The sequence below is a fragment of the Muscardinus avellanarius genome (assembly GCF_963383645.1).
Source record: "Muscardinus avellanarius genome assembly, chromosome: X".
In the NCBI taxonomy this organism is placed as follows: Eukaryota; Metazoa; Chordata; class Mammalia; order Rodentia; family Gliridae; genus Muscardinus; species Muscardinus avellanarius.
Window position 1 is genome coordinate 9,128,494 of NC_137792.1, and position 25,997 is coordinate 9,154,490.

At 40.0% G+C, this 25,997-nt stretch overlaps 1 protein-coding gene across 1 annotated transcript in view; it reads right to left on the minus strand.

Moving 5' to 3' along the window:
* PIR (pirin) overlaps positions 1-25,997 on the minus strand; it is a gene marked incomplete at both ends in the record, with an annotated part of 99,926 nt that overhangs the window by 39,299 nt on the left and 34,630 nt on the right. Inside the window, 2 exons of the mRNA XM_080719107.1 lie at positions 21,483-21,689; positions 24,065-24,148. Of these exons, the coding sequence (XP_080575233.1) occupies positions 21,483-21,689; positions 24,065-24,148 (291 nt within the window). The remainder of the gene's footprint in view (positions 1-21,482; positions 21,690-24,064; positions 24,149-25,997) is intronic.

Consider the following 25,997-nt stretch of genomic DNA (forward strand, 5'->3'; position numbering starts at 1 on the left):
TCTTGACCTAAGCCATGCTATCTGGAATATAGTAATCTACTTCTTTAAGACTGCAACTATGTAGGTACAGGCAGGCATGCACACATATACACACATAGGGAGTATTCTGTATCCACTTAATGTACCCATTTAAAAATCTTAAACAGAAGCCAAGGAGCCTTTTTAAACAAAGCCATAAATATATCCTATTGTCTCACAGTGAGAAGAAAGCTAAAAGAAATTTTAAAATGCATATTCATTTTAGAGGTGTTTTTCACATCTATAGCTTAAAATAGAATTCCATTTCTAGTATCCTTTTCATACTGAAAATTGGATCATCAAGGATTCCAACATCCTATGTCTTGAATAATCAACTATCTTAACCCCTCAAGCTAAAGGGATAATATTCTATTTCAATTAATCTCAAGTGATATAAAACTCTATGACTATGCACAGGTGTGTGTGTGTGTGTGTGTGTGTGTGTGTGTGTGTGTCCATATTTTTGGGAAGCAGGTAGATTTAAAACACTTTTTTTGATCATCCATAGTAACTGTTGAAATAACAAATGGAAATTACGTTTGCTCATCTCAAAGATGAAAATACCAGCCACAAATGCACTTTGAGAAAACCTGGATTTAGTTTTTCTATTACATACCCTGCTGATTTTTAAGCATAAAGAAAAACCATAATTAAGCATATTTCTTCCCGTGTTCTTTTCATTTTTATGTAAAGTATTAAACTATTAATAGGCACTTAAAGTGAAATGAGAACTTAATTAAATCATTCTTCTTTTGTATTAAAACTTAGCTATCAAAGTATTTATTTCCATGGGATTAAAATAAATTGGTCCATGACAAACTAAAATAAAACAGTCCTTTCCAAATCTGTTTCGGCATGGACAGGACTTAAATTCCATCAGAGAATTTACTTTCTTTTTCCTTTTCTCTGTTTTGGCCCTGACTTCTTTTCTCTGTTTTGATCTGATTTGGTCCTGATGCCTGAGGAGGTACTAAGATCCAAGACTATTCTTCTTTTTTGTTTCTTATCATTTCATAATTCTCTTTTGAAAGTATTCAGGAAAACTCCTCTTTAAAGGGTTTAGCCTGTATTTGAAGAACCTAATGCCTCAAAATCATATAGTTCAAATATCGTGCGAGGAAGCTTCTAGAACATAAGTAACGTATGTAAGTCTTCGTAAGAGGTTAAAGGTCAACTTTCCCAACCTACAGCAACAGGGGTGCTACCAAATGCAGGAGAGCCTTGTCTCTCTTTCTTTATAAATATGTCATTACCACACACTTAATGAGTCTCAGGCACCACTCCAATAATGACCACGAAACAACCAAGACAAAACAAGGTCTATAAAACCACTTCCTTCCAAGCCTGAACTACCTTCATCTTAACATCCTTCAAAGACTTGTCAGTTCCCCTGGCTTTTGGTATGATACCCTTGTCAAACGGGCTTCCTTCCTCTGCTTCTATTCATAAATATGATCTTAATTAGGAGATGAAATTGCTTCCATATGGAAGCCATGTGGCTTAAAAGCATCTTGCTGAGTAAAAGAAAAGAGTATGCTACCTTGCTAAATGTGAGCGTGGCACAGGGGCTCCTTGCACTTTTGCCACTGCTCCTTATACTTAGGATAACCGCCACCCATATATTCCCCAGTGCTACTGCTTTTGTCGCCATGTTGGCTTTCCCCTGAAATAAGTGGCAGCAATTTGGCTTCCATTTCAGAGCTGGAATAAATGCTTTCTCATTTCTTTGGAGGATCTATTTCCATAACCTGTGGTTCAATGATTTTTCAGAAAATCCACTCAAATTATGAATATTACTGTAGTATGTTGCTAAGCAAATTACACTAAGTAACGGTAATATGGAGTGCCAATCCCCAATATCTCAGAAGAAGAAGAAAATGTGTTTCTACATGTTCTAGACATTTATTCTCCTGTTGGGCCATTTTCCGAATGATACACATTATGTTTTATGGTGTGTGTGTGTGTGTGTGTGTGTGTGTGTGTGTGTGTGTGATTGCTAACTTGTGGCAAATATTATTGCATGTAAATCTCTGACCACATTTCTGGTATTTTCCTTTACATTGAAATTATTAGTCTAGAGGTCTAGACAATGTAGCCCAAAGCAAACTGGTCAATGTAATCATCTGTTTAAATAGCAATTTTATTGAAAAATGTCTACAGTTAGTCACCACCTTTTCTAGTCTTGGTAATTTTGCTATACCACAGGGCAGTATTCAATTCTATATTGTTTTTTTCCCCATCTAATCCCCTACTGCTAGAAAGCTAATACATTTCAATAAATGCCCTATTGTTGCACATGTACGTTTCTTCTTGTAACAAACATAGAAAGGAAGAACTGATTCCTGAAAAGAAAAGTAAAAAGAAAAAAAACCTTCAAAAATGGAAAAATAGTAAGAAACAAAACAATTTGAAAAAAAAGTTTATAGGCATAACCTCCATGGTATAAATAATGATGTTTCAAGGACCAGTTTCTAGTGTACTTGGTTTTGAACAAATCATTATTTTGCACATTTATTACAACAACTGACTTCCAAGTACTGGTACCACTTTGCCCGAATTACTCTTTTAAAAATATGACTATCAGTTTAGATGAAGTTATTAATTTAACAAATAATATTAAGTGTAATTCATACAAGAATAGCAATATCTAAATATATTGAGTGATTAGTATATACCAGGGAATATTCTAGGGGTTTCTTATTTATTAGTTAGGTAACTTTTATTTTCCTCTTAATAAACGGTGACATGTACATACAAATATGAAACAATTGAACCCATAATTCTGTATAATTAATATGCGCTAATAAACTACTCACAAACTTTCTTAAGTTTTTTTTTTTTTTTTGTACTGGAGATTGAGCCCAGGGGTATTCTACACCTGAGCTATGCCACCAGCCCTATTTTATATTCGTTTCTGAAATGGGGTCTCACTTAAGTTGCAGGGAGTGGGGGGGTTGCTAAATTGCTGAGACTGGCCTTGAACCTGCAGTCCTCCTCTCTCAATCTCAGAAGTAAACTATGTAACTTTTCAGTAATTTATTCTCTCACTCAAAAGATATTGATTGAGAACCTATAATCTTCTTCAGCATTATTAGGTTTCCACATACATGTGCATCTATTTAATTACGTTCTTTTCTACCAGTTCAAGAAATTTGTGTCATCTCCTAGTTCCTCTCCCATGAACTCCCAAAGCTTTTTAATTTCTTTTGGCCAACTTCTCTCTCACATGGTCCTTTGGGTTTTGTACTGGGGAAAAAATATAATACCACCAACCTATTCTCTCTCCCAACATACATATACAAGAAATTCACTGCCAGATCTCACCATCCCTGCACAGAAAATCATACCTTTGTTAATTCTATTAAATATTTTAAGGCTCAAGGGAAAAAAGTAGATGTACCACTTTATTTAAAGAAAACTCTCCACTCTCATTGTTTAGAATAAGCTGATGTTCTTCACTGAAATGATGTCTTTGTCTCTAATCCAAAGCTCTCTGATTTCTGAATTCTTGATTATTTTAAACAATTCTGATAAAGAGTGGGAAAGATTAGTTTCCATCTTCAGTGCCAGAGGTACTGTGGGAAGGATCAAAACCCTGTAATCATATTTTGACATATACATGAAGTGTTACACAAAGAGAAGACAAGAAACTCTTAGGCAAAATTCCAATGCCTCTGTGTAGGGTGGGAGTTCGAAAGGACCAGAAAACATTTTGAACTTCTATAGCCTGCAAAGGATTATGGGCAGTCTTGAGCATCAAGCTGTCTAGCTGACCAAGAATTTTGGACACAACCAAATTATCTTCTCGTCAAGTCTCTATAGTATTATTTTTCCAGCAGCCCTTTAATCAATAGTAACACTCTCTTTTCTCTCCCCCTCATCATTTATTTCTGGGAGGGGTAGTGAGGAGTGAAAGGCTAAAGGGAAAGAGAACAAAGATGCTGCCAGGACTCACAGTCCTGAAATTTAACCAGAGACATGTTAATTGTGAAACTGGACTTTGATTTCTTCACCCCTTGAGTCAGCATCCTTGCCCACAGTTACAGATGTTCTCATTTCTTGGAAAATGAAAACCAGAGAAAGGAAAAAAGGTCTACCTTTTGTACAAATAATCTATCTACAACCCTAGAAAGGCAGCAGTACTATAAAACCACAAATGGCTCCTAAATATGCCAACAAGGAGCCTTCCTATGCCTTATCTCCCATCCATGGGTGATGTGTTTTAAGACTGAGTCAGCCAATCTATTAACCAACACTAGAACAGTCCTCCTGGGGCTTTGTAATATTTATAACCTCTATTGGCTACATTTGGTAAATACCAAGCTTTTTAAAGGTTCTTGCATGAAAGTACATCAAGATGTAACATGGGAAACTATTTGGCAAAGATAAGATTTCACAGAACTCTGGAAGCGATACCTTTGTGTAGATAGAATACTTCAATTGTATGATAAAGGGGGAATTTATTATGGTACAAGGCCTCTCCTAAATGACCTTTTCCAGGACATTCTGAAACAGATAACCAGGGACTCTGATTCTACAGGCATGTGCCTAAAGGCACCCTTATGACATAGAAAAGAGAGAGAGATGTTCATTTTGAAGCTTCCTTCCACAAAAATGAGCTAAGGCATTCCCAAACTGAAGAGAGTCGTGCCCTGCAAAATGATGCATGAGGATTGAACAGTGTGATAAGGAAAGGGTATGGTTCAAATCAAATGGGACAAAATTCAGGAAACCTGAATTTGGGTTTATGCATCTTCCAGAATGAGCCATGGGACATTTGGAAAGACTTTATGCCTGGCTGGACTACAGCTTTGTCATCTACAAAGTAGCAGAGTTGCAGAGGCGATCATTTGGATCTCTTGCTACCCGATATTCTGACTCAAATGGAGAGGCCCAAAGAAAATGAGAAAGTAGGTATCAGCTTTCGAAAGCATCTCATTCAATTCGGATTTCTAGACTCTTGCTTTCTGTAAGAACTACATTCAGATCTGAATTCTCCATGATAGCAATGGAAAAGCTGAATGGAGGGAAAATTTCTTGTCCAACTATGATACAAATGGAGTGGAGACCCTGCATATTACATACAATTTATCCCATGTTGTTTACTTGTTCACAGCAGTTTATGATCATTAACCCAAAGCCTACTTCTAAGGCAACCCCAAATTCTTCACACATCAAGCAGCTTTAAATATATTGTAAATGAGCAGCTTTTTAGCCATCTGGAGCTTATCTCTTTTTATGTCCCTCAAAACTATGCTTGATATCTGCTAGCCAAACTGTACCCAATTAGCTAGAGATGAGACACATTTTGTATAAGATGCCAACAAATTGCTGCTGCCTTCAGGGTGCTCTGATCCACCTTGCTTTGCTGCTGAGTGACATCATCTAGCCACATAAATCCCCTCTCCTTCTCTATTCTCTCAGGGGTTCTCATGCCCTACTTCCCTTCCAGGTGGTGGTCTCACGCCACTGTCTCTGGAATGTCTTCAGTTATGAGACACTTCCTCTCTTGTACAAACCCTGTCTAAGCGCTGCCCAAATGAGTTTTGTGTGTATCTGCCTCTCATAAAATTAACTCTTCTTTGATCACCTATCAAATACCCCAAGTCACCATATCATCCTCTCCAATATAAAATACATATTTAGAAAGGTTCCCAATATATCAAATATGGCTTCTTTTATATCCAAAAATAAAAGAAGAGGAAGTTTCCTGCTATTCAACCACATCTCAGAGAAACTGAAGAACTGACTAACCAACCAAATGTGCTGAATTGTCCACCCTACAGAAGGGGTGATTATTTATTCCAGAGTCAGGGCGGGGTGTAGCTCATGAATCCCTGGACCAGTAGTAAGTGGTCAGTCCCTTAGCATCTTCCCTCGTAGGCCCTCTCTAACATTTCCACAGCTGAAACCTGCTCTTAGCAAGAAGTTTGATCTATACTGGGCTGTGCTGAACTGGTAAGCCCTGTGTGAGCTTGTGGATAAGAGCACACACTCTGGGGCCAGGCCGTCTGGTTCAGATCCCGGCTTTGTCAGTTACTAGATAGGTAATCCGGGGCAAGTTGCAAACCTTGTCGTTTCAGTTCTTTATTTCATCAGGCTGTGGAGAGAATCTGACCGGACACGTTTTATGCTTCTTCTCAGATTCTCTCAGCCTCATAAACTCCTGAGTCTTTGGCCTCTTATGGCGATGTCTGGGTGCCACAACTATTAAGTTCCATTTTACCTGGCCTTTCCCTGATGACCGGCAAGTTCTGGTATGGTCTTGATTGCCCCCGCAGTGGTGGGAGTGGCAGCAGCTCTGGAGACTGGGTTTGACTTGACTGGCTCACTGAGGATCAAGAGCCTCCCTTCACACCAAGACTAGGATGAAGGGCCAAGCCACAGAGTGTGGTAAACTGCTCACGTATTGCACGTTATTTTCCATGAGGTAATCGTAGAGCTATAAGTAAATATAGCCCATTGCTTCCTGCAACTACACTGCATCCATCTTATGGTATCTTTACCATATTTTCTTTACCCATTCCCTATGTGGCGAACTCCTATGTTACCTCTCCCTGCTTTCCATCATCTGTGATGATGGGATGACCACTGTCCTATGTCTGCCAGGTAAAGTTTTTGGTGGAACAAATTTCCAGGAGGGAAACTGCTGGGCCATTCCCTACATGCAGTGTTAGCAGGGCCAGCTTGCTCATCCACAAAGAATACAATTACAACTGCCTGCCAACCATGACCTTTCCACTTCTCCCCTTCTCGCCAGCTCTTGACATTCAGAACTTTATAATTTCTGCCAACCTGAGGGGATGTCAAGGGGTAGCATATTTGAATTTATATTTCTCTACATACTGGTGACAAGAACATCTTTTCCTGTTCTTATCAGTCTTCCTTTACTAGGTGAAGGACTTTCTCAAGACCTAGTGCCTGGAGCTGCAATCGGTGCAAGCATCTAACTTTGCAAGGAAGGCAGGCACGTTTCACCCCAGAACATACAGACAGTCTGAATAGAGGGGTTTGTTCTCCCACTGATGTGCATACTTTGCACTGACCAAGTGCATCAATCTTCTGCAGATACAACTTCTCTAGAGATTGAAGACTTGCTTGTGCAATGAAATTGCATGGAATCGGAGCTGGTGTTATAATAAAGGCATCTTATAATACCTTTTGGGAATTTTTTTAAAGTGAGACAAATGAGAATCGAGATTGAATAAATTCAAGTTTGGCAGATGTAATAGTGTAGGCAAGGCAGGTCAGTCTACAAGGCTTATCAAGAATAACAAAATCTTTATTTTACTTAAGAAAAGTAGGATTAAAATTGAGTAAGGATGCTTCGGTACTTTATTTAGAATATAATGTTTATTTTAATTTCTTTTGAGTTGATTTGTAAGGACAAAGACTTTTCGATTTGAATTTCATTTTCTTCCTAGACATTTGATGATAGGTTTGTGTTCATATTGGGGCTATTTTAATATTTAGATAATTTTTACACTGCTCTCAGGCTTTTCAAATACCTATCAACATGACTAGGAGTAATATGGCAGGAATATAGAATAAAGAGTGACTGTGCAGCCTAGCATACCAATGTGCCTTAATGCGAATTTAATGAAAATAGTCTGTGTCCACATCAGATTCTTTTATGGGTACAAGTGATTCCATAGAGCAGAAGTCAGTTTTGGTGGGGGGAGGTCACACTGATAAACTTCTCATCTCCCTCCCATAGTGGGTAGTCACAGCTAAGTGCCAAATCTTAAAAACAAAATCCTGGGGAGCAGCTCAGGCCTAGCCCTCCCCAGCTTTTATTTTATTTTACTTTACTTTTTGTGGTACTAGGGATAGAACCCAGGGGCATTCTACCTCTGAGCTACACCCCCAGCCCAGTTTTTTTATTCTTTATTTTGAAACAGGGTTTCACTGAGTTGCAAAGGGCCTCACTAAGTAGCTGAGGCTGTCGGTGAGCTGCAATCCTCCTGTCTCAACCTCCCAAATGTTGGGATTACAAGCGTGCACCACCACGCACGACTCCTCCCCAGCTTTTAAATTTCTCTTTCTTCATTTGCCATAAAATATCTGTCTCTGAAGAAGATGCCTATGACTATATAGCTCTGCCTAAACATGTTTTTATGAAGAAGGGAAAATATTTTTTAAAAAATCCAAATGTCAGCCCGGCGTGATGGCGCATGCTTGAAATCTCAGTACTTGGGAGGCTGTGACAGGAAGATCGTGGTTCGTGGACAGCTTCAGCTACTTAGTGAGGCCCTCTGCAACTTAGGGAGACCCTGTTTCCAAACAAAGAATAAAAAAATCTGGCTGGGTGTATAAGTTTGTAGGTAGATTGTCCCTAGGTTCCATTCTGACTACCGCAAAAAAAAAGAAGAAAAAAATGTCTCCAATACAAGTATTTGGTAATAAAGGTTATAATTGCATCCCGATCTGATCACCTTCTCAGTCTACCTTTTAATCTGTTCTGAATTTGGAGCAGTAGAAAGGAGTATCATCTTTTGGTTGCCTTCTCAACTTCAGGTCTCTACAACTGACTTTTAGCAAATTCTAGGCCCTCTTCCATGTACTGGTCTGCTTCAGGGTACTGGGCTGACAGAGTCTGTCAGCTAAAACCTATGAGAACATTCAATGACAGTCACCAGGAATCCTTGCTCCAAAGTTTTTTTGGTACTGATAAGTAACAGATGGCCTCAAATTAGTATCTTCGCCAAGTCTAGGTAGTTAGCCAGAGATGCTCTAAGTCTCCAAAGGAGGACAAAGACGTAGATGAGGATGGACTCCTGACAAGCAGAGCTACCACAGCCAGGAGTAGAAGCTGCTTGGGGGAAAAAATTGTTCAGAGAACTCGATTGGCAGGAACACTGATTGGCTTGGGTGCAGCTGGCGGGACATACTACAAGAAAATTCTTTGGTAGAGAAAGGGTGGGAAGGCACACAAATCAATGCTAAAGGACCTAAGATGGAGTCAAGAAGCTTCTTTCTTCTTCTTTCTTTTTCTTTCTTTCTTTCTTCTTCTTCTTCTTCTTCTTCTTCTTCTTCTTCTTCTTCTTCTTCTTCTTCTTCTTCTTCTTTCTTCTCCTTCTCCTTCTCCTCCTCCTTCTTCTTATTCTCCTTCTTTCTCCTTCTCCTTCTCCTTCTTCTCTACGAATGGAACCCAGGAGTATTCGACCTCCAAGCTACACGCCCAGCCCTATTTTTATTCTTTATTTTGAAACAGGGTCTCACTAAGTTGTGGATGGCCTCACTAAGTAGCTGAGGCTGTCCGCGAACCTTGATCCTCTGGTCTCAGCCTCCCAAATGCTGGGATTACAAGTGTGCGCCACCACGCCACCTCGCCAGTCTTCTTCCTCTTTTTTTTTTTTGAGGCTACCTCTCTCTCCCTCTCTCTCTCATGAACTGCTTCTTTAAAGTTTTAGAATAAATGAAGACAGTGAGGTAATGAAGCCAGCATTATTTTTTGAGCCTAGAAATGAGAGGGAAAGTAACCAGAGGCAGGTGTTCGAAGGTGGTGGTGAAGAAGATTGTTGTTCTCCGCTTCAAGATGGCCTCCTTTTCCTACATTTTTCTTCAGATACTTTTCTCTTTTATAATTAATTACTTAATTTTTTGCGGTACTGGGGATGGAAGCCAGGAGCATTCTACCTCCAAGCTATACCCCCAGCCCCATTTTTCAGTCTTTGATTTTTGAAACAGGGTCTCACTGAGTTGTGAAGGGCCTCACTAAGTAGCTGAGGCTGGCTGCGATCCGCGATCCTCCAGTCTCAGCCTCCCGAATGCCGGGATTACAAGTGTGCACCATCATGCCCGGCTTCTATACTTTTCTTGGTGCACTGCAATTCTACATCATAGTGAGAGCCAAAGTGACACAAACATACACATTAGATTGGTAGTGATACTTTCATGCATGGATATAACCTTATTTGAACTATTCCCTTCCTCCAGCCTCATTTTCTCCCTCCCCATCTCCCTTCCACTAGTTTACTAGTTTATCTCCTCATTTATCTCAAGTCCCTTATGTTTGTATCTCCCACTTTCTTTCCAGCTTCCACCTAGGAAAGAAAACATATGACTCTGGACTTTCTGAGATAGGATGATCTCACTTAGCATAATGTTCTCCAGTTCTATTCATTTTCCTGCAAATGACATAATTTTGTTCTTCTTTATAAGGCTGAGTAAAATTCCATTGCGTGTATATACCACATTTTCTTTATCCACTTAAATGGAAACATTTAGGTCATTTCTACTCTTGGAACAAATCACTCCATGATTCTATCTCTGGAGTATACCTTTCTAACATGTCCACTTCTCTTAAAATTGGATACTCGTTTTGCTACATAAATTTTATGCTTATCCTCAAAATTAAAAAAAAATTGTAAAGTAAATGGAACTTTAAATGTTTCTAGTTGCTATTTATAGTTGGTACAGGAAAAAAAAATCTATGGCCAACATAGTTTCCTTCCAGACATGTTAAAAATTATTATCTATATGGAAGCAAAGGGAACAAGGAGACCTTGAACATTTAATAAAGAAGACACAAATTATAATTGTCTTATTTCTCACTGAGTCTGTACAACCTGAACTTAATCACTTCACATTCCAATCCAAATGTTATGGCTGTATTCCCAACACAAAGTATTCCAATAAACAGTAACATGAAAGCAAGTTACCAGAAAAAATATATTACATGGAAAAGATGATAACGTTTCCAATTTTCATGCTTAAGATTGTGAACATGTATTTTCAAGGCCTTCTTAAAGTGCTGGTTTGTATAGCTGGACACAATTGTACACCTCTACATAAAGACCTTTATGTAAGCTAAATCCTGCATGGTCTAGTCATCCTATCCTTCCTTTCTAGCTCACGTCTCTCCTTTAGACATAGGCCTACTTTTCTTGAGCCTCTAGATTGAGCTGAGCCTCCTATTCTGCCTTCCCGTTAACGCCCTGAGTTTAGTGGACATCTGGCTCACTGTTGTATACTCTAGTTTTAATGTCAAGGTTGGGGTGTAAGTCCTTCCAGGAATGGAAAGTTCTTTAGTTTTCTTATCTCATTTCACTAAACCAAGGAATAATAAACAACCCCTGGATCTGAAATGGATAGCAAAAGGATTCCCTTTAAGACATTTCTGTGATCCTCTTATAATACAGTAGTTACTCAAATGCCTCAGATCTCATCTGTATTGAAATTTTAAAATATTTGGGTTATCTTAGGGTAACTATATTTGTCTGGAGGAATAGAAATATTCACTTTTGACATCAATATTTTCATATATAGAGTTAATATATCTGAATAAGATTAGATTTTATCTGAAATATATTTAATGAGACCTCAAATTCGAATTAGCTTGTCATAAATAAAGACTTTAAGTAATTACAAAGCTTTTATACATACTATCTGAATTAAATCTCGTGTGTGTGTGTGTGTGTGTGTGTGTGTGTGTGTGTGTGTTTTACTAGGAATTGAATCCAGGGGCATTCTACCTTGAAGCTACATCCCCCCTAATTTTTTTTAAAAAACAAGGCCTCATTAAGTTGCTGAGGCTGACCATGAACCTGCAATCCTCCTGTCTCAGCCTCCCAATTACTGGGATTACAGGCATATGTCACCATGCCCAACTCAATCTCATTAATCTTTAAAAATAAAATATAGATCTACTGAGGTATAAATTTACATACCATAAATTTCTAACATTTCAAATAAACAAAATTATATCTGATACTACTTATCATATTGAGTATAATCTTAATCAAAAGATTCAAAAGCTACATGCTCCAAGGATTTGTGCTTTATTCATAATAAAGTACTATGTTTGTAGCTATTAAGAGCATTGCTTCATATATGCTGATAATCGTTTTTAAATGCTGACATCCACCTCAGCTTTTAATGAAACATGCAGGAGTCTAAAGATACTTCTTTGAAGCTGTCCTGTACTTTTTGTTGTGGTTAGAAAAAAATATGATGTGTTCCTTGAGAAAGATTTATATCCTAAAAATACAAGTTTTGACAGCCAGAGAAGTGACCACAGAGATAAGCTAAAGTGCCCACTAACATTTATTAAAGGTGACATCTTGGTTTTTATGGTTTTCATTACACTTTTAGTCTACTTTTCTTTGTAAATTTATAATCCCGATTGCTACGGCCAAGGATGTCTGAATGGAACAGAATGTGACTTCTGGCTTACAAATGCACCTATCCATTCTTCACTTACTGGCAGAAGAAGGCTTGTTGACATGACCGGAATGTACTTCCTAGGTGATGAGGTCAGCAGGGACATCTTGAAGGAATAAGAACATCTGGCACCCTTTGTGCACACCAAGAATGGTATTTCTGGGGTGAGTGGTCTGCCCTGGGCAAGAGTAACCTTTTGTACAGCTGATATGAGCAGATCGTGAGCACTGTTTATCTGAACATTCCTCACTGCAAATGAAGTGCCAACTTTGGCTGCCTAGCACAGGACAAGTTCTTTGAAGTGTATTTCTATGGTGTCCTCTTATTTACTACATATGACAGCCTAATTCTGCCCATTCTCAACCCCGAATCAAAACCAAGTTTTGCACTTGTCTGTGCAATGCTACTGCTCATATGCTTGGGCCACCTAGCCTGTTCTGGGTAGGTCCTATAGAATTAACAGCTTGGTGAAATTTGAGATAAGACCACACACAGCATACTGGAGGGCCACCCCAACTGGAACTTCAAGCTCTGCTATTTAAAATTCTGGGAGAAGGGCTAGAGATGTAACTCAGTGGTAGAGCACTTTCCTAGCATGGTAGAGGCCTTGGGTTCAATCTCTAGTCCCACACACTCACACCCAAAAACCAATAAAATGAGCAGGATGCAGAAATATACATACAACTAACGTCAGTGTTAGGAAAAATGCAACAGTAGCCAAATGTGGTTCTGAATTTCCCTCCATTCAAATATTTTGCATCATTCACTTCCTTTTTCTCTTTTACAACTCCACCGGTATCTGGCGGCCTATGCAGGACCCCATCAAAGAGTTTGCAATTTTTACTCCCTATGTCTTTGATGTAAGCCATGATGAGACACAATCTCTTTTCTATTTTCTTCCTTTCTCTCCCTCCACTCACACAAACAGAAATAACTCCCCCTCTTCTAGACTGTCATGGAATTTTCACATATTGCTATTTTAGCATTTCCCATGTCACGTTACACCTGTGCTGTTTGCTGACTTCTCTCCCCACCTACAGTATGACCTTTTGTGGATTCAGTGGCTGTATCTTATCCATATCATCTCTCCAGGCACTGTACATGATGTGCACAAAACACATGTCTAATAACTGAATGAACAGAGAACACAGAGAAATGGGACACGGAGATCAAATGGAAAGTGTCAGTCCAGAAATCTCATGGGTTATGATGGCTGTGGGGATCTGAAGGCAAGTCAAGATGCTCATGAGCTGGGGCAACTGAAAAGACTGCCCTCAAAAGAGGGGACCTGGCTTGGGCCTTGATGAGCTGTAGCAAGCAGATGAAAATGTTCACCTGAAATACTCAACTCCATTTTTCTATAGTACTTTGCAATATACTTTCTCTCAAAAGCTATATTCCCCCTTTCTCTGTGTCAAAGGGAGACCAGGAAGCTCTTTGCCTCATGTTATTATCCCTCAGCCCCACTACCTACTCATTGTATTTATTTAAGGTTTCAAAAGAGAAATTTCAGCCAGCATTCATCAGGATAATTATGGATGTTTTAGATGTAACTTTTTAAATCATTTCTCCTAGCATCTAATGAAAATGAACCCTAAAAAAAGATCATTGGAAATATAAGCCAATGAAAAATAGAATTTTCAGAAAGAAACATAAAATTGTACGATTAAACATCTTGGATTTTTCTTTTCTTTTCTTTTCTTTTTTTTTTTGCGGGTCTGGGTATGGAACCCAAGGGCATTCGACCTCCGAGCTACACCCCCTGCCCTATTTTTTATTTATTTTGAAACAGGGTCTCACTGAGTTGCAGAGGGCCTCACTAAGTAGTAGCTGAGGCTGTCTGTGAACCCTGATCCTCCGGTCTCAGCCTCCCGAATGCTGGGATTACAGGTGTGCACCACCACGCCTGGCTAAACATCTTAGATTTCTAAAATGATCAAATCTTCTTAGGTTTCCAGAAACTGCCTCAAAGAGACAATGGATATTCATTTTTATAGTGTCCAGTTAACGTTTAATATTGAATATTACACTATTTTCTTAGTGTTCTTTTTTTATATTTGTATCTACATTTCTTAAACTGAAAGCTTTGATTCCTAAAAACACTGACAGATTTACTCATTTTTTCATGACATACATAAAGTTGTCCTCAAATTATAATGCCAACACTAACAAGAAAACTACACAGTGAAGTTTAAAATTTTTGTGCCATTCTTTTTGTCTGTAGAACATAACTCTAAAAATGTACAGCCAGAGAACTATGTTTAAATCCCTTAAAATAAACATTTTTTCTGTGTGGTTATGTTGTTGATATCCTTACACAAGTCTCAGGCTCTTCATTTGTTTTTTTTTTTTATTTTAGAATCTGTTTATTTTCTAGTTTAACTTGGTGTTTTAAATATGTACACATTTCCATCTTTCAAAAGTAAACATAAAAAGACGTACAGAAATCAGTCTCAAGTCCATCCTTATCCCCTATCCGCACCCCAAAGGGAGCATTTGTTAAATACCTACAGATCTATGCCCATACATTTGTTAATTTATCAGAGTGTTCTAATTTGTAAACACAATAAATTAACAGGGAATTCCTTCTTGAGCAAGCACTGTTTTCCCTTTGCTTGCTCTCTGGGACAGCTGGAGCCTGTCCTCTCAAGTTCCTTTGTCAGAAGCCCACAGCCCCACTCAACCTCTCTACTATTTTCCAAGCTAGACCCATGATCTTGTTGGAAGACTTCAAAGGCAAACAACAACAACAAGAGTGCGAGCATATGCTACCTGTTTTTAAAATTTAATCATTTTTTAAATGCTATGTTGCAAAACTGTTCTCCTGAGCTTGGAAAGGAAAGAGCCTCCTCCACCAAGGGGACAGAAGCAAGCTCAGGAAGGCAGGGGAGGAGACGCTCCATTTAAAATGTGCCCGACGTGGTGGCGCACGCTTGTAATCCCAGCATTCGGGAGGCTGAGACCAGGGGACTGCGGTTCATGGACAGCCTCAGCTACTTAGTGAGGCCCTCTGCAACTCAGTGAGACCTGGTTTCAAAATAAAGAATAAAAAATAGGGCTGGGGGTGTAGCTCGGAGGTCAAATGCCCTGAGTTCCACCCCCAGACCCGCAAAAAAAAAAAAAATGTGCCCGATAGCATGCAAGAAGTCAAATCTCCCCTGAAATTGAGAAATGGGTAGAATACAAAAATGAACTGAGTGAATTATTAATTATTATTTTTGTAGGTGCAACAAGTCTTTATTACAAATTTGGTAGGAAATAGAAAGGGAAGAGAAGAAAAGCAGCATGCCAGGGTATGCTGGAGAGCCTGAAAGTGGAACTCATTATTTATTATAATTATTATTATTATTATTATTATTATTATTATTATTGGCAAACTCCTTTGAAAATATAATGTGTGTGGGGGTAGGGAGGAACTGGGATTGAACCCGGAGGCAATCTACTGAGCTATACCCTCAGCCCTTTCTAATTTTACTTTGAAACAGGGTCTCACTAGGTTGCTGAGAATCTCGCTAAATTGCTGAGGCTGGCCTCGAACCAGTGATCAAGTACAGTGATTACAGGCATGCGCCACCATATCCGGCTGGAAATAGAATTTTTTTTTTTTTGCAGTACTGGGGATGGAACCCAGGGGTATTCTACCTCTGAGCTACACCCCCAGCTCTATTTCTTATTCTTTATTTTGAAACAGGGTCTCACTGAGTTGCAAAGGGCCTCACTAAGTAGCTGAGGCTGTCCGCAAACCACAATCCTCCGGTCTCAGCTTCCCGAATGCTGGGATTATAAGCATGTGCCACCACGCCCGGCTTAATTTTTTTAATGTAGTTTTCATCCAATACATGAATACAGTCTGCCTATCAGAAGAGAGATTCACATCATTAAGTCTGGAGGCCACAAGAACACATCTCCAAGCTTTGGCAAGAAGTACAAACAGCACTCAATTCTACTGGGCTGAATCTATGCCAGAGCATTGTTTTAAGTTACATATATTAATCAACCTCCTCCCACAGGCCCTCTGAGCTAGGTCACTCTAGTCATCTCCATTTTACAGATTAGAAGGGTGAGGAGAGGCCAGCTCAAGTACATTCTCCAAAGTGAGTGGGCAGAGCTGACCTTGGAGCCCCGTCTTCTGTCTCCACAATTGCCTTTCTACGACCTCCTCGAGGTCTGCTTCTGACACAACTAATGGAATGGAAAGCAGCAAGAGGCAAGTGGAGACGTTTGGGGGTGTTCTGAGGAGTGCTGGCAACGGATCGACTGATATGGAAGGAATGGGGTTTGGAGAACTGCATGCTTTCATGAAATAAACATGGGATTGTGACCTTCCAGCAGTGACACAAAGTATTCAAACTATCTCCTTTTTATCTCCTCTCCCTCTCAGCCTTCACTTCAGACCCTGCTGTCCCGGCAGATTCTTGCTCAAATTGGCTACAGCATTCTGAGATTTAAATATGTGACTAAGCCAAGCGTGGTGGTACATGTCACGTCTGTTATCCCAGTACTTGGGAAACTGAGGCAGGAGGATCGCAGGTTCAAGGACAGCCTCAGCAATATAGCGAGACTCTCGACAACCTCATGAGATCCTGTTTCAAAACAAAAAATAAAAAGGTCTGAGGGTACGGTGCCCCTGGGTTCAATCTCCAGTACCAATCAAAACAAAACAAAACAAAATTGCAAATAAATATATGCTTAGGCACATACAACCTGGGAAACAGGGATACATCTATCCTTATAAATGCAAAAAAGTTTTGTTATTTATCAACTCATTTTTTTGTGGTACTGGGGATAGAACCCAGGGGCATTCTACCTCTGAGCTACACCCCCAGTCCTATTTTTTAATTCTTTTTATTTTGAAACAGGGTCTCACTGAGTTGCAAGGGCCTCACTAAGTAGTCACTGAGGCTGTTCTGGAATTAAGATCCTCCTGTCTTGACTCCCAAATGCTGGGATTACAAGCATGCGCCACCACACCCGGCTATTAAGTCATTTTTAATATGTTTTTATTGATGCATTATAGTCTCACATCATAATGTAAATAATTTTGACCATATTTGCTCATATCGGCTGTCCTAAAGAGCCAGCAAAGGCAAACTGATGCTCGCTCAGGATCCTCTGCACAAACCCTCTTTACCTTTTCTGTGAATGTAGGAATTGAGCTCCAGAAGTTAAATGAGATTTGCCCAAAGCCTAGTCAAACTTCCTCAAGATGGGCAAACTCGCTATAGATATCAGTGTGGACATTCCTTAGAAAGCTGGGAATGGATCTACCACACGATCCAGCTATACCACTCTTGGATATCTTTCCAAAAGGGTTGAAATCAGAGAACTATAGTAATATATGCATATCCAATGTTCATAGCAGCACAATTTTTAATAGCCAAAATATGGAACCAACTTAGGTCTCCATCAACAGATGAATGGATTGCAAAATTATAGAAAATACACACAATGGAATACTACTCAGCTATACAGAAGAACACAATCATGTCATTCGCAAGAAGATGGAAAGACCTGGAGAACATTATGTTAATTGAGATCAGCCAGGCACAGAAAGAGAAGAGACATATGTTTTCTTTAATATGCCCAAATGAGGGACTATTAGGAATACCAGAGGGACTCCAGATAATGGAGGGGAAACCTCAGCAAAGCTGAAATGGAGGGGTAGATGGAAGAAGGCTCAGGTTGATTAATGGAGGAGCTATATCCAAATATGTGTAAAAGTATGAATGTAGCATGGTCAACCTGGACACTCATTGTTGGGAGGGGGAAGGGGAAGTGGGGGGGAGAGGGCACCAAGCACAGTCTGAATGTATGCCATTTTCAATATGATCCACAAAAAACAAAATTAAAAAAAAAAAAGATGGGCAAACTCCCCATCTTGGATGCCACGCCCATTGTACATGCTGAAAAAGTGATTCCCTGACACAGCACTGGCACTGCCTAGGAGTCTTTGATTTTATACTGGCTAAAAATATTTCAATCTCTTACAAGGTATACTGTCAGCCTCATCTTGTAACTTAAAATTATTTTCCTCATGCAAAACGATCTTCAGTGTGTTTTTATGGTAGATCTAGTCCTTCTAAGACCTAGCCATTCCTTAGTGAGCAGATATTAATGCTTCAGGTATGCAAAAATATATTTCTTATTAGACCCCTACTCCCCCCACTCTTGAACCCAAACTTCTGAGCCACACCTTCAGCATTTTTCTTTTACTTTTTACTTTTTGAAACAGGGTCCTTCTAAGTCCTTCTGTGCACTGGCCTCAAATCTGGGATTCTTCTATCTCTGCCTCCCAAGTACTGGGATTATAGCCGTGTGCCTCCATGACCAGCAACTCTCATTTTTACAATGACTCACACTAGTGTCCTTTCTTGAAAGCAGGTCAATTACTTTTCACAAAGTACAGCAAATCCCTTTAGCACAGATGGCAAACATAAATCTCAGCCCAGCTCCTTCCTGGTTTAACACAAAATAATCAAAATACCACCTATGTGGTAATTACAAGGTGTCCAGCAATATTCTGAGAGCTGAATGTTTAAAAAGCCACTTGACTCTCACAGACAACCTATTTTATAAATGAGAAAACTAAGGCACCGAAAAGTTGTGTGGTTTGCTCAAGAGCACACAGCTAGTTTGCAGTAGAAATTCTAAACCAGGCCATCTGTCTCCAGAGACCAGGGCAGATAAGCCCTGACCCACACTGCTTCTGGAAATCCAAATAAATGCTCCTCAAGGCTCTAAGGGGCTCTCAGAATAAAGACTGATCATTTAGTCAGGAGAATATATGTCATTTTGGAGCTCTTACTTGACAAAAAGGAATAATAGAGGCCAGTAGGTACCAATACATTATTTTTAAAGTTAAAACATCACCTCTGGTCTCTAACCCATGTTTGCAATTGTAACACCACGTGGTCTGCTGCTTGGAAGTGCTTTAAATTGTCCTTTAGCCTGTAATTGAAAATGCCTTATGTTTTCTATAAATGAAAAGCATTTGTAAACTCTACGGATTTGTGATATTTCTGGCTTTTCTTATCTATTAAATCACTGGTTAGATTTCTCTTCCTAACTGTGGACAGCTCAACTCTTTGTCTAAATGAAATCTCGCAGACTCCAGTATACATAACTAGACAAAGTGTTGTGCATTGGCTGAAGTGGAGGGGGCCCCCTCTCTTCCACCAGCCACCTCGGTTTCTCCTCCTGAAAACATGTCCCTAGAGCCTTGAGAGTCCTGGAAACATAATGAAAGCCACCAGGAGACAGAGTGAAGTCTTGCCATTTGCATTAATTCAGCTTCCTTAGACTTCTTAGCCTGATTATTCTATCCAATGATGTCCTTTGGCCTTGTACCAGAAGACCTCACATGATGTTAACTCTCCTCTGTAAACGGAAGGGGAGAAAATCTCTTCACAAACAGCTAAATGGGGACCTGCTCCATGCAGGGTGACACAGAAATGGGTCATGGGAACATAAAGGTCATTTCTAGTTGCAATATAAGCATTAGTCCTGCTACAGGGCTGGACAGTAATCACATATGCTTAATAGGGAGCAAAGTTTGATTTTGATTGTACAATTACTTCTGTGTGCATTGAAAACACAATGCAAAAATGCATACACATAGACATGGGAGAGGTAAAGAACCATGGTTATACTTCTGGTAAAGAAAAACTAGTTAAGTCCCAGCCAATAATCAAAACCAATTTGTTTATCATATAATACGTTCCACTGAGTGATTAGTTAATAGCTACTGCAAAACAATTGCACATAAAATTACAATTGATATGTTAGCTTTTAGAGGGAAATTCCCTAATGTACATGATGTACATTAAAAATCATATCAAAGTCAATCACCAAGCCAAACATAAGAAGGAGGAAGGGGGAAGGAAATGGGGCAGGAATTGGGTAAGGGATAATTGGGTGATGTGTGCATGTGTGCCTCTACCATCTTGTACTCCACTAAGATGTATGACTACAATGCACCAATAAAAAATTTAAAATGAAATAAAATTATTTTAAGTGTCAGTTGCCCACTGAGAGAATCACAAAGTGGTTCCCAATATCTTGAGGCTCTCAATGACCAGATGTCATGTGCCCAGCCCTTGAAAGATCCCCTCAAATCACTTATAACCATTTCTGTGCCTCCCCAGTCAATGGTCATAACCAATGATGCCTGAGTAAGAGAAAATGAAAGCCCAGCTCCCTTGCTTTGGGTGTGTCAGTATCTCAGACACTCTGAGATATACCAATGCTCCAGAATTCCCAGCAGGATTGGGTTAAAGCCACCCTTTTCAGGACAATGCCTGGGATGGTACTTTTACTTGGCTTCCTCTCACACTACATCCAGGTCCCTTTTAATGTTTCCCTAGGAGCACAACCTTTAAAACCACTTGCACAGAGATGATTGCCTTAGTGTCTATTTCAAGGTAGTCCTTCCTGCTGTGAAGAACCTTAGCATCCCCAGCAAACAGTTCTGGTCAATAGCATAATACTTGCCTCGCCCCTTTCTCCCCCAAATATGCTCATAACATTTAGCCCCACCTGATCTTATTTTATCAAATAGGCAGAACCCTAACCCTAAATAGTATAAAGTCTCCATACAGGAGACTATATAAGGTTTGTGATGTATGGGTTAAATACACCGTCACATTACTTTTATAAAAATAACCTTTCTAAGCTGGGTGTGGTGGTGCACACCTGTAATTCCAGGACTTGGGAGGCTGAGACAGGAGAATCACTGGTTGCAGCCGTCCTCAGCAATGCAGTAAGGAGGCTCTCAGAAATTTAGTAAGATCCTAATTACAAATAAAACATAAAACTAAGTTGGGGGTGTAGACATATTTTGAAAATTGATTTTAAAATTATTTTTGTGTGGTAGTAGGAATTGAACCTAGCGGCATTCTACCTCTGAGCTACACCCCCAGACCAATTTCATTTTTTTTATTTTGAAGTAGGGTCTTGTCAAGTTGCTGAGGACCTCGCTAAGTTGCTGATGCTGGCCTCAAACCTATGATCTTCCTATCTCAGCCTCCCAACTACTGGGATTATGGGTGCATGGCACCATGTCCCAAATTCTTTACCTGAGTATGCTTTCCTGTCATTTTTCTAACTATATGGGATTGCACGCAGCAAAATATTTGGGAGCTTCCCTTAGGTTGCACTTATTCTGATACCTGTGAAGCAAGTCCATCCCTTGACAGAGTGTGATAAACCCAGTGACAACTGATGATGCGGCAGGAGCCAGCCTTGTATCACTGCACCCCTCACATTTCACAGACACATGACACCACATTACCATGGCTTACCTTTATTCCCAGGGCTTCTCCCGAAATGACAGCAACGGTCACACCATCCTTACTGGGCTTAGGGATTTCTTCACTTTTCAGTTCCTGGTACTGTGGTGCCACCATCTTCTCTGAGCTTCTCAAATTAACCCAGAGTTGCAGGCCATGAGCTGGCTCCTCTGAACAAGGCATTTCCGCGTGCAGAATGCCTCGGCCTGCCGTCATCCACTGCAAACACCAAAGCGACAAAAAGAAAAATGTAGCCCGGCCTCTGACAAGCCTGCAGGTGCATCGAAGACAGCACCACCACTAACTGAGGCATCTCACAGGTGCTGCTGTCACAGTCCTTGGGCATTGTGGGAAATAACACTTCAGTGACAACTGCTGGAGCCCTTTCCAGCTTTCCAAATGCTTCCTGCACTTCTTCGCTTGAGATCAAAGCACCAGACCTGGAATTTCTGCCAACGGAAGAATCCTTTCCATGATATCGCTGAGCCTTGAACGGAGCTCTGAGATGGGGCATTGCAGGCAGGTTGTGTATTGGGGTCTGTTCTTGGGAGACACAACCTCAGAAGTGGAAAAGGCAGTACTGGGCAGGGACAGAAGCCAACCAGCAATGCAATTACATCACGAGCCTAAGCCCCAGTCCAGTGAGAGCTCTGGAGTTAGGATGAACTCCAACTTTGGGTTGTCCCAGGTTGGGGCAAAGTGGCCAAGCTCTCCAATCCTCACCTCAGCAAGCTACTAAGTACATACGACTCCCTGCCCCGTGTGTAGAAAGCATGACCTTGACCTTGGGAAAGGCAATTCCCTGCAAAAGAGGGAAGTTTCCAGAAAGGGATGCAGCAGCATCAAGCCAACAGCACCCAGTATTCCCAGCACCTGGAAGATATATGTGTGGGTCTAAACATACATGTGGAAGCCTGCAGTAATCCACTATACCATGGCTGGCTGGCTTGTGTGTGCTTGGTCAATTCCCACAATGGAGCCTTCTTTACTTAGAGAAATGGTTGTTGCTTCCACTATTGAGTTGATTCCCCACATGTTTGTTTATTTCTTTATTAAGAGTATATTAGGGGAGCCAGGCACAGTGTCCCATGCCTGCAATCTCAGGACTTAGGAGACTGAGACAGAAGGATCACAGGTTTCAGGCTAACCTCAGTAACTTAGCAAGGTCCCTAGCAACTTGGTGTGAGATTCTGTTTCCAAATAAAAAAATAAAATTGGGCTTGGGAGTGTAGCTCAGAGGTATAATGTCTCTGGGTTTCATTCCCAGTCTCTTCCACACACAAAGTATATTAGGGGCCAGCTCCAGAGGCTTAATTGCAGGATGTGGGGAGAAAGAAATGGAGCATATAGATAGAGTCCCTGCGTGTCTTAGTTTCGGTTCTGCCACTCTCCCATTTTTAAGCATTTTCCTATTCCACCAACAACTCATTTCTCCACATTTTGAATGTCTTGGTTAGATATAACCGAGTTTGGAAATATCTTTAAATGGCCCACCCATTGGCTCTGCAGGGGAAGAACAGGGGTTCTCTTTCCATCTCACCATTTTCTTCCTCTGAGAGCATGGGCATCTTTATCTTTTGACATATTTAAAGGCCCATTCTCTCCTTTTGAAAATGACATAAAAATAATACTTATTACAAAGAGGTCATGCATTTGAAACTGATGAATAAACTGAGACACTTATATAGTCATCATCCGAACCAGTGTTGACCAGCACCTCACATATATGGCTGCAGAGGCAGCCAGATGGTGCAGATGGCAGAAGCTAGCACTTCCAAGATCAGCCCATACCTAGACATTGTGTCTACCTTTCCAGGCAGACTCTATTTTAGTTGCTGCTCCAGAGAGAAGTGGCTGTTGACTTTTCACCATGACTCTTTGTCCTTTTGCCTGTCTAGCTTTAAATTTCACATTCATTAAAACACCATAATTCAAATATGGGCATTTATCATCCTGCAAAGTATATAAATGATCACAGAAAGTACCTGATACAGTTCAGAGTTTAAAAAAAAACTAACAAATACAATTCAAACATTTCCTGGGTGTTTTATTTATAACATGTTTCAGACAAGACTAGGAATGGTGCAGAAGTTTGGGTCATTGTCTTAAGTGGCAATGCCTAACTCTGCAATTAAGTTGGAAGATAATGAGTAAATTGTCTCCAATGAGGCAGAGAAGGCTAGGGAGATGAGGCTCAAAACAGCCAGTGGATTAGGCAACTGGGACATCATGAGTGATTGGAAAGAGGGCACTAGTGCTGAAAGACAAACTCTAATTTCAGTGAGTAGAGGAAGAAAATAAGAGGAAAGGAAAGGAAATTGAGGCAGTCATTCTTGATTACTCATATGTAAAATATATAAGAAAAGATAGGTAGAAAATGCAAAGAGATTGAGGGGTCAAGGAAAGCATGAGAGAGAAATACAAGAGACTTCTGCAGTTTTCTAGATTTAGTGGAAGGATCCATAGAAGGGGAGAGGTTAGAAATGGTATATATATAGGGAGAAAGAAGGGCAAATGTACTGGAAATGGGCAAAATCGAACATGCACACCTAATGACAATGAAACCAGCAGGAAGTCCTTGCCCTTAGCCATACCTGTAGGTCACCTGGGTTTAGTTTACCAACGTGTCCACAGAAGTCTTCATGGGCCATGCTGCCCCCTTCCAGAAGATAAGATACCTTTAAAAAAAACAGAAGAAGAAACAATATGTTCTTTGCCCATTTTAAAATCAGATTGGTTTTTCCTATTTATTGTATGTGTTACTTATAGATTTGTTTTTGGTGGTACTGGGGTTCCTGGAAGCCCTTCTACCTCCGGGCTACACTCCCAGACCTATTTTTACATTTTTATTTGGAAACAGGGTCTCCTAAGCCAGCGCACGCTGCTGGCTTCGAACCTGCGTGATCCTCCTGTCTTTGCCTCCCAAGCACGGGGATTACAAGCGTGCGCCACCACGCCCAGCTACTTATAGATTTTGAAATATTAACCTCTTAATCATAGACTGCAAAATATTTTCTCTTATTTCAAGTTGCTTTCCCATTAAAAAATAGGTAAAGGACCCAAAGAGACATTTTTCCCAAAGAAGACATGCAAATGGCCAACAAGTATACAAAAATATGTTAAATATCACTAATCATCAGAGAAATGCAAATAAAAACCACTATGTGATATATAACCTCACATCTATTATGATACCTATTGTTGACAAAAAGTCAAAATATAACAAGTGTTGATGAGGATGTAGAGAAAAGGGGGCCCTTATATTTTGCCGATAAAAATGTAAATTGATACAGTCATTATGGAAAATAACGTAGGGATTCCTCACAAAATTAAAAATAGAACTACCACATGATCCAGCAATAACATTCTGGATATATGCTAAAAAGATAATAAAATGTTGATGAGATATCTGTACTTCCACATTCACTGCAGCACTATTCACAATAGCCAAAATCTGGAGAGAAAAAAAAAAACAATGTCTGTGAATGATAAAGAAATTGAGGGATGTGTGCATGTGTGTGTCAGTTTTTCATCCCTGTGACCAAGATACCTCACATGAACAATAGAGAGGAGGAGAAGTTTGTTTTGGCTCATAGTTTCAGACGTTCAGTCCATAGTCAGCTAGCTCCAAAGCAAACACCATGGCAGCAGGGTGTGCTGGAGGAAAGCTGCTCAGCTCCTGGCAGCCAGGAATCAAAGTAATAGGGAAGAAAAGACCAGGGACACACCTCACCGACACGCTCTGAGTCAGCTACTTCCTCCAGCCATACCCTACCAGTCTACAGTTATTACCTAAAAGTTCATCCAAATTATTAAGCCATTAAAGAAATTTATCCACTCACTCATGATTAAATTTTTGCCGCATTACTGTCTTATCAACCAGACCATAATACACTTGACAGATAGATAGAATGGATGTTTTATATATATAATAGATAGATAGACAATACAATATTACTCAAAACTTTAAAAAGGAGGATATCCTGCCCATTTTTTTTTTTTTTTTTGCAGTATTGGGGATGGAACCCAGTGGCATTCTACCTCTTAGCGACATCCCCAGCCCTATTTTTTTATTCTTTATTTTGAAACAGGGTCTCACTGAGTTGCAAAGGGCCTCACTAAGTAGCTGAGGCTGGCCGCAAACCTCGATCCTCCTGTCTCAGCCTTCCAAATGTTGGGATGACAAGCGTCCGCCACCATGCCCAGCTACAAATAGAGTTTTGAGGCAAAAAAGTTCTGGAGATCCAATGAACAGAATGTAACTAGAGTTAGTAACAATGTGATTTATACTTGAAATCTTCTAGGACAGCAGATCTTCAACATTCTCACCACACACAAAAATACAAGATAACTTAATATGATGTGATAGTCACCCCACAGCCCACATGTATACCTTGAATATATACAGTTTATTGTTAACTATATCTCAATAAAGTGGAGGGGGACAGAGTTTTGGGTGACTGTGAAGAGTTGTTTTGATTTTTCCACTGAATATTTGTTGAGGAAAATATTAGGAGGAACTAAGAT